The sequence below is a fragment of the Nicotiana tabacum genome, chromosome 6, assembly GCF_000715075.1.
Source record: "Nicotiana tabacum cultivar K326 chromosome 6, ASM71507v2, whole genome shotgun sequence".
Lineage (NCBI taxonomy): Eukaryota > Viridiplantae > Streptophyta > Magnoliopsida > Solanales > Solanaceae > Nicotiana > Nicotiana tabacum.
In genome coordinates, this window is record NC_134085.1 from 131221433 (window position 1) to 131233518 (window position 12086).

The window sequence follows — 12086 nt, forward strand, 5'->3', positions numbered from 1 at the left end:
ACGTGTTTGTTTGATCGTTAAGGATAACTTAAAGAGGTCGTTTATGTATTTCGCCTATTATTTGTCATGATTTTCTTATACATGCCCCTTAAGAAAAATTAATTAGAATAAGATTTTAACTACTTTATCCTTATTCATGTCTTAATATTTAGAGCCCGTTTGGATGTAAGAAATTTTTTCTTTTTGTCCAAAAGTTTTTTACTTTTTTCTGAAATCAGCGTTTGTTCATAAAATTTGCAATTTTCACTTGAAAATGCATTTTGAAAATTTTCGAAAATTTGAAAAATTCCAAAAAATTATTTTTCAAAATTTTCATTCAAATCACTCACAAAACTTAAAAAACAACCCAAAATTATATTCATGTGAAAACGCAACTCTAAATTTCAAATACCATTTTTACTTGAATTTTTTTCCCCTATATTTTGGAATTTTACAATTCATATGTCCAAACGCCCACTTAATCTTTCTTCATTAGTATTTGAACAAAACTAGGTGTTGTAGTCTTCAAGGATAATTATTACTAAGGGTAAAAAAATCAATTTTGTTTTGCACTTCTAAAGTGAAAAATAATTTGAGACAACTATTTTTAGTAACAACAACTAATGGTGAAATTCAAAAATAGCCAAATTTACAAGTGAAAATTGAAAAATAGCCACCGTTTCAAAAGTAATCGAAATTTAGCCACTTTTCATGTAAAGATAATATGAACGAAAATACTGTTCAAAATTCGGAAAATATTCCAGCATAATATACTGGAACTCCAAATTTTTTATATGTGAACTTCAAGCATAATATGCTAGAAGTTTATATACAGGTGCTCCAATCTCCAATTCCCCATTATATTCAAGGGCGGGGCTATGGTGTTATTTGCGGGTTCGGCCGAACCCAGTAGCTTTTGTTCAAACTCTGTATTTATATTAAAAATCCAATGAATATGTACATATTATTAATTTAGAACCCAGTAACTTGAAAGGATTATAATTCTGAACCCATAAGGCTCAAATCCTAGCTCCGCCTCTGATTATTATGTCGGAACTTTTTATGTTGCAGCAAAATAATGATTATTTTTTAATGACTTTTCAAACGCGAATTATTTTTGGATTAGCAATCCGAAAACTGGATAGGCCTAGATATTTTCACCGACTAATAATATGAAAAGTTACAAACATGCGAACATTTCCAATAAAAGCAAGTCTAATCAAAAGCCCAAAACCCATATATTATCGGTTTCAGAAACCTTCACAAAGTAGTCTCCGTAGCTTTTTGGGTTAAAGAAAAACTCTTTTTGTTCCCTAATCTCCTATAAACTCTAACTAATGGTCCACCCATTATTAATTAATTTGCTTAATAACACTCTATCATCAAGATATATTAACAAAACCACAAAACTGGAACGCACTAAACTGACTAAAATCAAGTCATAATCCCATTATCCGTGGGTCACTCTTGCTTTTTCCCACGATCTTCACTTCATCAGCAGAAACAACAATATTAACAACTACTCCCCTGTTTCTCTCTCTCTCTTTACACAACCCACGTTCTTTCCCCCATTAAACCCCATTACTCACTCCATCAAATTCTAACGCTAACATACCCTTTTTGTAACAGTAGTTTTGAGTTAAAAGTTTGGAAAAGAAAGAGACAGAGAGATGAGAGGAGGAGATATAGAAAGTAGGGGAGAAAAAGACAGGGGAAGGAATTATGCTTCCTCGTATGCAGTTGAAGATCACAGAGATACGACATGGATTTCTTGGTTGATCCCTTTTTTTGTGGTGGCTAACGTTGTTATGTTCGTTGTTGTCATGTATTTTAACAATTGCCCTAAGCATGATAATTCGGGCTGTGTTGCTAGGTTTCTTGGAAGGTTTTCTTTCCAGCCGTTAAGAGAAAATCCTCTCATTGGTCCTTCTTCTTCAACGTAAGCACCAATTTTGTTTTTTTTAATACATAAATTTATGTGTTCATGAGAGAATTTGAGACCTTTTTATTGGTTAAAGTTTGTGTCTTTAGTATAGGATTAAGCAGGTGGATATACAATTCCTAGCTGTATTTGGTCTGTTTAGAGGATTTTCTTTTCAGTTACTGTTTCTTGGGTTTTCAACCCTGGAGTTTTCACAATTGCACAAGGGTAGGCATCAATATGGTATATTTCTTGAATATTTGTGCAGTTTTTGTTTAACTTCCCATTACCTGGTTGAAATACCTGCTGTGTGGGACTTTTCTCGCTTTTAATTAGGCAATGTGAAATTTGTGTTTCTTTGCTGTTTGACGTGACTAGTGAGCAGTTTCCTTCTGTTTAACATTGGGCATGTCACATGCACCAGTTCCTCTAGATGGCCCATGAAATTTTAATTACATTTTCATGGACCAGGAAATTTATTTGTTATTTTTATCAACTTTTGTTTGATTGATTAAGTACTTCCATTTAGTTATTTCCACTTGTGACGACTTTGAGTTCAATCAGCCCAAAGATTGCACTGATATATTAAGTCAGCTATACATTTATCCTAAACTGGTCAGCTAATAGATACAGAGGATTGGAATCATCACAGACTCAGTGGCGGACGGAGGTTAAAAAAAAAGTTAAAAAATTAAAAGAGATTGTAGCTAGTGGGAATTGAACCAATTATCTCACCAAGGTTTTGAGCCCCTCACCATTAAGCTATGCTTTTGGGCTGCATCAAGGGAATTCAAAACATAATATATAGAGGTAAAAAGCAGATTTTGCTTTATATATATATTGTGGTCACAGTTTGACAATTTTTACACTGATTGTCAACCTACTCCTCTGCTTTCCAAATAGCGGAATCAGAGAGTTAACTTACATCCAGCAAACTGCAGACTATTAAGGATATACACTTCTTTTCTTATACAATTCTTGAAGAAAATTATCATGGGGTCCTTCCTCCAATTTGAGTGCACCTGGAGGGAGTTATCCCTACTCTTTATTTGCATGCCTCAAGTTGGTGCATGCAAAGACTTCTCCCTTATTGACTAGAGCAAATTTTGACAAGGCATCAGTGTTTCTAGCTATTTAAGGTTTTACTTTCTACATCTATGTTAATTCTGGTTTCTTGAGTTGGTGCTTTTGGAAGTGATTCTTTTTCTCCTTTTTGTTTAAGAAATTATCAGATATACAAGGTTTAAAGTGTTTCTACCCGAAATATAAATTGCTATTTTAGGATGGAGAAATGCCTTTGGTAAAATATATGTTTTGTTCTTGCTGAAGGTTACAGAGGCTGGGCGCTCTTGAGTGGAAGAAAGTGGTCCATCAGCATCAAGGATGGAGGCTTATCACATGTATTTGGTTACATGCTGGTGTTATTCATCTGATTGCAAATATGTTGAGTCTTGTAATTATTGGCATACGCCTTGAACAACAATGTGGCTTTGGTATGTTGTATGTCTCTTAGTTTTTGGATTTTCCCTCTCATTTTTTCGTTTTTATACCGAATTTCACGTACCTCTTGAAATGCAATTATATACTTAGTTAAAGCTGGTCTTTTCTATTGCAGTGTGCATTGGAATTATATACTTATTTTCAGGTGTTGGTGGGAGCATACTTTCTTCCTTGTTTATCCAGAGGAGCATCTCTGTTGGTGCGTCAGGGGCACTCTTTGGCCTACTTGGCGCTATGCTTTCGGAGCTTATCACGAACTGGTCAATATACACAAACAAGGTTTGTAATGCTACTCAATTGTTTCCAAAACAATGTTTTAGGAATCAATTTCTTAGTCTTTTTATATTTTCATTTCTAATAAAAGGTTCAGATAGTGTCGCTATTAGAAACTACAGGGTGGAATGATAACGTGGCGCCATTTCTACTTATCATCCTTTTGATATTTCCTATAGGTTTGTGCACTCTTAACGCTTTTGGTGATAGTTGTGATCAACCTAGCAGTTGGAATCTTGCCTCATGTGGATAATTTTGCTCACATTGGTGGATTCTTGACTGGATTTCTCCTTGGCTTTGTTCTGCTTCCACGCCCTCAACTAGGGTGGATGGAACGTCGGAATCGTCCAGCTGGTGTTCGTGTGAATTCCAAATACAAGGGTTACCAATACGTATTGGGCCTGCTTTCTTTGATGCTGCTGGTAGCAGGGTTAGTCTTGACATTCCACTTTGGCTCTACAAGTAGTATTATGAGTATATACAGTTACTATTTGTCATACCTTTTTTTTTCATCTGAAAGAAAACCGGATGCCCCTGATCAGATTATCTGTTTGTGCTTCAAAATGCAGGTTTATTGTCGGGCTGGTGATGCTGTTCCGAGGGGTTAATGGATATGATCATTGTCACTGGTGTCACTACCTTAGCTGTGTTCCCACCTCTAAATGGAAATGTGATGGAAATTAGAGATGATTGCAGAATTTGGCTTGAAAAGTTTTCCACTTTGGCCTGTAAAGCAGTCATTAGATCATTATTTCTTTTAGCATGTTTTCCTCTTTTTAGTTTTTAGCACTAGATATCTAGATTTAGTTCGTGTCATCATTTTACGGTTTCCCCCCTACTAAACAGACAGATTCTCATTAGATAATTCTTGTTGATAATTTTGCCTTGGATAAATTTAGATGGCTTTTGAAGCATATTTGCCTTCTTTTTGCCTTTACTTCTATATTTTCTTACTGCTGAGATGAAAAGAAGGAAATAAAGGGCTGCCCGATGCACGAAGCATTCCGCGTTCACGCAGGGTCTGGAAAAAGATTGTACCCCAAGGGTGTGTGATATAGGCAGCTTACCGTGAGACAAGCATTAGTGGCTTATTCCACGGCTCGAAGTGAAAAGAAGTAAATGAACAGAACAAAGAGAAGAAAAAATGAAGTACTAAGGCCTAGGACTAAATGTTTACTTACATATGGAACAACCCTTGAGAGTCCAGTGTTGAATGCATGTTAGACCTGACTACTGAGTCATGCAACCTGGATGAAATGGTCACACGCTGACCATTATACAACAATCACACTAATATTTATTTTGGACACCAGTAGAAGAGATTTTACCATGTCAGTTGGAAAAATTCACGAGGTAAAAGTGTAGAAATTGGAGGAAATGGCAAGAGAGAAATCTGTAATGTGTATGGTGATGGTTTTGGGGGTTGCCTTAATTATTCAGGGCACTGGTGCTGCTGAAGAATGTAGCACAGTGACAGCACTGGTAGCAGCATGCTCCAGCTTTGTGAACTATGGCACACCAGATCCGACTCCAGGTGCGCCATGCTGCGTTGCTATGACGACCCTAAGCAACATAGCTAGCTCCACCGAAATGCGCCAGGCCGTCTGTAGATGTGTTATGGACCTTATTACTACTTACAACCCAAATGCTACTGCCATTGCCACTTTGCCTGGTTTCTGTGGTGTTTCTCTTGGTTTCACCATTGACCCTAACACTGACTGTGAATAGTAAGACAACCATAAGTTACTTATCTCCTATTATTTCATAGTTATTTTGTTTGTTGGTTTAGCCATCCGATATTCAAGGTCCACTGACCCTATTAATCGGGATTTGCTCTGGTTAAAGAACTCGCTACCAAGAAGTTCTCTACTCTCAGGGCGATAACCCGGAAACTTTGTTTTAAGGGGTGGAGGTATTTAAGCATGGCCACCACACACCTTGGTGGTTAATATTTCATAGGTTTATCACAATGTCTGATCAATCTTTTCTTTTCTGTTTGCAGTGTCTCTTAACAAATTGGTCTCTGGAAAGTGATGCTGAAGAATGAATTACATATACCTTCACCCTAATTATCAAGGAGAGCAACCTTACTAGAGCAGTTTGTATTTTGTTTTTAATATGCTGAAAATGTTGTTCTTTCCTCTCTTTTTTCTTCCCTTCTTTCTATAGAGGAGATAGTAGCACGTAATGACACGCACATTGTTAAAGGACTCTACCTTTGTTTTCTTATTCTTGCTAACTAGAAATGAACTTTCACGAGCTAAGTAAAAGCACATAGCCTATCTTACTCCGCCTATTCTATTACAAGGGAAACTAAACAAAGATCAGTCTTCACTTTCTTTGCTGAGTAGAATGATGTGAATAACACGTAGACTGTTCAACATTGACTCACAGCAGGCTAGGCAATGCATGACAGACAAGAAATTCTACAACAACTAAAAAGTAGCAAAAGGAGAAAACATTACATGAAGCTGAAAAGCAAAAGAAAGGAAAATGACAAAAGTTAGTACTCTACTTACTCGGATAAAAAATTTGTCTTGTCTCGTAAACTACGGAGAAAGTAAAAAGGCCGCAACTCACTAGTTTAACTTTTTCGCTACTCCTTACTTGCCTCGATCAAAGTATCCATGGGTTCCAATTTGTTTGTTAGCACGTCACCGTCTTGGGTAAATCCACAAGAAAACATAAGAGAAAAGTAAGAAGTGCAGCTGTATATCCTCTAATAACTTCGGGATCAGCTTCATGTGGGGCTGCTGGGTTCCAAAGGAGTGCCTTTTTTAGCCAATACCCATTCAAGAGCATGTGAAAGACTAGTATTTTTGGCATTTTATTCTTCAATTGAGGCGCAAACAGGAGGGAGTATTTTGAGTAATGGTAAAATTTTCTACCATTTGGGGTCAAAAGTCACCTAATAAAAGGCAGCTTAAAAGTAAAGAACTTTAGCGTAGACATGAGAGGTAATCCCTCCGTGAATGCATAGTTCATGTAAGCGAAAATGACTGCAAAACAAAAACTGAATGTTGACTATCCTACATTTCTTTTAATCAAAAGAAATGTAAACAATAAATCAAAAGATGAACAAAAGAATTCCAGTTCAAAAGTAATATATGTTCGACTAAAATGCATATGCCTCAGCAACAATATTCTTTTGTTGCTTCATATGCTTAAAAGTTGCTCTTGTCACATTGATAGTGTAAAATTAACATTTTTACAAGTCCCCAACTTTCAGGTGACGGTAAAATGGTACATTTTATCAAATGTTGTAACAAGCAACATTAACAAATTAACAGAAGACATACCTAGACAAGCATCAAACAAGATAATTAACTGCAAACCCGTTATTTTTCACTCTACAGACACAAGTCTTGCATCAACTTGGCAAGTACTTACCTCTGGTCACATTGAGACCAAGCCTGATTTTTACTAGTATTACAATTTGTACAGCATGACTAAATTGCTTCGCAATTGTCAAAGGAAGCATCTCTACTGTCTCAAGCCGAAGGGGGAGCTGAAACGGACAGCGCGTTGATGATCAGGTGTCCCTACTCTGTCTGAGCGACCTGATCCTGGTTTTGCTTTGCTCCTAAAGTTACCAAGTGATCTCCAACTCTTCTCTGAATTTGTATCTGCGTCCACAAGTCCATCAACTTGCTTTCTCGAACCAACTTTCTCAAACTGCAATCTTTGCCTGGGTGCACTATGCGACCTAAGTTTCGCAAGGTATGATTCTGTATTAGACATATAGTTGGGGTGACCTGGGTACTCCCCGAACAAGCTTCGTGAGCACTCGCTCCTCGAAGGAGAAGGGCCTCTTCTACTGCTACTCCCTGGTCTGGACAATGTGGAGTGCACGCCAGGGCTGCGCTCAACAGTCCACGCCGCTGACTGCTCAGTTTCTTGACAAAATGCCAGTGACCTTAAAGATGAAACTTCCCCTGAAGATATACTAGGATTTGGTTTCATATGGTTTGCCAAATGCCTCGATATGGAGTTGACAGTTCTTGTTCCCTGTGCATTATTATCGTTCCAAGATGAAAAAAAATGTGAATTGTGAGAGCTTTTCTCACTTGGTTTGGGGTTTAGACGAGGTTTCCATGTGTCTATCTCAAGTATCTTGTCAGTGCTCTCATCTTGATCTCCAACACCTTTTTGCAGGGAAATGTCTCCGTAGCCATTTGTTGCACATTCCTCCATCCAGTGATGTATCCACTGGGAAGCCAAATGTGATCTATCCTGACCATAGCTCTCATGTGCATTCAATTTAGAACCAGATTTCTGCATATAATAACGAAAACAATTCAGGATGCATCAATGCATGCATGACTGAAATTTGCGGACATCTAACTGAAATGAGTTTTCATGTTGTGTTTAGTTCAGTTATAAGCACAGACATCCACTTCTATGGGTGTTAGAATGGCACATGCGAACGTACTCATCATAGCATTTCAGCGTAAATGGTTAGTACAAGGTCCCTTTTACTTCTAAGAGCTTCAGACATCTCTGGGAATGTATATGCCTCCGAGGTCTAACCATGTGTGAAGCTTAGAAAGGCAAAATAAAATATAAATCAGAATTACTGGAGACTGGTACCTTCAGGGTTGGCCCATGGTATTTGCAATTGAAAGAATACTGTTGTGGATCATATTTTCTCGGAGTTGCAATGCCCTGCAAATGATTTATGGTTTAGAAGATAAATTGATTACCATACAATACAATCAATGTACAAGTTCAAAATTAATCCATGTCAATAGTTGCTCTGAACAAAATATTTGAGGTAAAGTATTAATCTATGAATATTCCTGCATGCTACCATGTAAACTTCAAAATATCTTACCAATTGAAGGAGATTAACAAGATTAGTTTGTCAAAAGAAATATTCAAAATAACCTAGCTTTTACTGAGCTCATCTCTAAAAAATAATACTTACAGGATGCTCAAATCGTGAAGCTTTGATGCTGGAATAAGGAGGATCTAAAGTTATAGTCCGGTTAGCAGAAGCTCGAGCCTGGATTCGAGCCATGGCTTGCATACGTCGGAGCATATCTGCACTTTGTTTCCTCACAATACGACCTCTAACTAATGCCTGCAGTTTCACTAGTCCTTTCAGTGCCCTCAATGCCCTTCTAGCCTGCAACATGTCCCACAGAACATTAAAGGTTGATTCATCTTAGCCATCATGTGTGAATCTAAATTCTATGTCACCCAAGAGATATTGCAGTTTCATTTGATCCCATATCTCAGGTGAGTTGCTTGAGTCTAAAATTGATATGATACTTGAGCACTAGATACAAAAATAATTAGTTATAGTTGAATACAAAGCACTACGCCGATAAATGATGTGGAGCAAACAGAAAAACAGCAAAAAGGTTATCAATCTTTTTCTTAAACCATGTTGCATCTGTCCTATTAATTTCATCTAGTAGGTATCATCCAGTGAGAACATGCACCATTTAAAAAGAAATTCTCTTAAGACAGGTCCAAAGGCGGCTTTAAGTTAACTTTTATGTGTTTGATTAGCAGTAATGCGGCTGTATATTGTCAGCAGCAGCTGAAGCAGAACTCGTCGTCCTCCTCTAGGACTCTACATATATAACTGAAAATTTTCAAATATATAAAAATAATGTATATTAAACCTGCACCTATAGTCACAAAAGTGTAGTTGTGCAGTGGTACGCTGCACCATTGATCTAATTGTAGGATTTGACTAAATAGAAATCTCTCCAGAAACAAGATTATGGAAAGACTCATCATTATATTCCTCGTCAGATTCTAATATGTCCATGGACATCAGTAATCAGTAATTTTTTTAATTTTAACACTCACTGTCAGCCTAGTGCTGCCTCTTATTTTCTTCACGGGAGTGAAATAGGGTAGTTGGGAAGTCCTTTTCCTCAATCTTAACCACCTCATAACATACCTGAAGAAGACAAAAATACTATAGCAATTATCCGCTTCAGAAAGGGATAGCAAGATGAGTCACTTTTAGTCATTAGCTTAGCTAGTCCACTACTTCGGTTGACCAAGACATTACAAGAATCAATTCACTAGAGAAAAACAACTCAAAAGACAGATCTGAAAACTGTAATAAATAAGGTCCTATATGGTAGTACTACATAAGATGATTGGACTCAACAAAATTTCAAACCACAGTTTTCTCTAGAGTAATTACTAGTACTATCTTTTTCAATGAGCTGTACCTGCCACCCCATATTTTCAAAATATCGTTAACGTACAAAAACAACTAAAATAAGGCTATTTCTAGCATCACTAAGCATATCCTACTTCAGGAAGTGAACAAAACACGTTTTGCCTTTTCCTACACCATTCCTTTCCGTGTTTTATGTCCGTACCCCCTGTTAAAAAGAAGAAGCAAATTTCTGGACTTTTTTGAAACCCAAAAACGTTTAGCCAAAAAAAGAGAGTAGCAATTGAATAATGGAAGATTTAAAAGAAGAATGACAGTGACGTGACAGACAAGAAGGAGTGGATAATTTTGAAACCACACATGCTATCATTTCGTTACGATTGCGAGGTCACTATGCAACTTGTCAGTTGTCTTCGCTCCATTCTCGTTCCCAACCATCAAACCTTAATATCAACTAATTTTCCTAAATTCAGAATTTAACAATTATTTATTCCTAAGAAAAAATAAATATAAAAATTTAAGTGAAAACTACTAACCAGGTAAGCTCGAAATTCAGACTGAATTTTAACGGCAGCCCATTCACGGCGGCGTTCAATATTGCTACTACTGACGTAAGCCTTTGCGGACCTACTACCGCTTGTCAGCCTAACAACTTCCGCCGCCGCCTGAGCGGCCGCTAAAGCAGCCTCCGCAACCGCTGCAGTGGCTGCTGCCACCGCTATCGCGTGCTTGTTCGCGTCCAGTGCTTCCGCGTAGGGGCTCGCGGTTGGTTCTTCATTCCCATAATTAACAATCTCTGCTTCCGCACCTCCGACAATGCTTCTCCCACTACCATTGGATGATTTCCCGAGACCCCACTTCTTACTCTTGGTCTCTTTCGCCGCCGGCGATGATTCCGACGGCGGAGATTTCTTGGAGCCCAAAAGCGAACGTAACCATCTGCTGGCTTTACCCATGTATCAGTTCATTTTTCCGAATGATTTGCAAGAGAAACATAAATTACAAGAAGGGAATTGCACAATTTTGGTCGTGAGAGAGTGGTAATGAAGAACACGCGAGGTTAGAGAAGTATGGGCTATGGGCTTGGTTTATAAGGGTGGTTGGAAATTGGGGACCCTTCAAATGTAAAGAGGACGACTTTTGACAGGTAAGAATTGGGTCCTTGTGCTTCTCCAATGGCGCCCACTCTTCCGCCCTCACATTACAATATCTCGGCCTTCTCTATACCTTTGTGTTAATACAATATCTTTTTCATCGTAACGTCTAAAGGAGAGAATCCTTGTTTGGATTCGCTCTTCTTTTTTTCTTTTTCAAATTCCACGTGTATGGCATAAGTTTTTTTTTTTTTTTAATGATGGCATATAATTCTCTTTTTTTTGTCGTAATAAGGGAAACAAAATTGAGGGACTGGTCATTATTAGTTATTTTTGAGCTTTGTATGTGTAAGTTTGTTCGCGTCGCATCGACATTTTCAATTTCTTATGTTCTCAATCTATTTTGACATGTCTCAAGACGTTTGACATTACTATAGAGTTTATTTTATCAGCCTATCATTTGATTGTTGTAACTAATGTGGCGTTGGAAGTTAATTTAAAATATCTATTTTAAAAGTTTTAATAATGGAATTTTTACATTTATATACACTATTGAAAACATTATTACCTTCCCAACTCAAGTTTTAATCTAATTACATAATACATAAAAAATTATCAATTATGTACATTTTTAGGAATTTAATGATAATTAATTAATTCTTAAAATCACCCTAAAGTACATATCCCCCCACGTGTTTCTCTCCATATCTCACTCCCCCCACGTTTCTCTCTCCATACCCCCAGCGTATCTTCAGTATCTCCCCCCATTAACGCCTGTTTTCACTCTTCTTCAAAAATTCCTCTCTATTTTTACAGATTCTAGCTCTAAATATTCTACCAAAATTGTAATTGCTTAAATTTTTGCTTAATTTTCAATGAAGAAGAAAACACTCTCGAAGATTAGTCCTAAAAAAGCTAAAGTAGGTGATATTCCTACTTTTGATTTGGGTGTTTTCTCACAGGATCACCTAAAAAAGTTTCAAAATCGGCATATGCAAAAGCAGCGACCAAGCCCAGGCTTTCCCCTTGTGAAGCTAGAGCAAAAGCTCGAATAAAACATAAGCACGATAGAGATGCTGGTGAAGCCTCGACGTCTGTTAAATCTGTAAAACGGAAGGGCAAAGAAATTGCTTCTGATGATAATTTTGTCGAAGAAGAAGTCATCACGAAAGTT

The 12086-nt window shown here is 37.3% G+C and overlaps 3 protein-coding genes across 4 annotated transcripts; 2 read left to right on the forward strand and 1 right to left on the reverse strand.

Moving 5' to 3' along the window:
- The first annotated feature begins 1492 nt into the window (after positions 1–1492).
- On the forward strand, positions 1493–4587 carry LOC107776701 (RHOMBOID-like protein 2). 2 transcript variants are annotated; one of them, XM_016596612.2, is made up of 6 exons: positions 1510–1753; positions 1853–1918; positions 3230–3393; positions 3516–3679; positions 3853–4103; positions 4243–4587. In XM_016596612.2, the coding sequence occupies exons 1-6, from the start codon at positions 1650–1652 to the stop codon at positions 4355–4357; spliced, it is 864 nt and encodes a 287-aa protein (XP_016452098.1). In that variant the 5' UTR covers positions 1510–1649; the 3' UTR covers positions 4358–4587. The 2 variants fall into 2 exon arrangements, with proteins under 2 accessions (XP_016452097.1, XP_016452098.1); XM_016596611.2 differs by having other exon boundaries at positions 1493–1918.
- Positions 4588–5050: 463 nt separating this feature from the next.
- LOC107776702 (putative non-specific lipid-transfer protein 14) lies at positions 5051–5707 on the forward strand. Its single transcript, XM_075255926.1, has 2 exons — positions 5051–5393; positions 5676–5707. The coding sequence occupies exons 1-2, from the start codon at positions 5051–5053 to the stop codon at positions 5705–5707; spliced, it is 375 nt and encodes a 124-aa protein (XP_075112027.1).
- Positions 5708–6834: 1127 nt separating this feature from the next.
- LOC107776699 (protein IQ-DOMAIN 24) lies at positions 6835–11139 on the reverse strand. The gene is made up of 4 exons (XM_016596610.2): positions 10355–11139; positions 8601–8801; positions 8264–8338; positions 6835–7948 (listed from the first exon to the last, which is right to left on the reverse strand). The coding sequence occupies exons 1-4, from the start codon at positions 10772–10774 to the stop codon at positions 7157–7159; spliced, it is 1488 nt and encodes a 495-aa protein (XP_016452096.1). The 5' UTR covers positions 10775–11139; the 3' UTR covers positions 6835–7156.
- Positions 11140–12086: the final 947 nt, after the last annotated feature.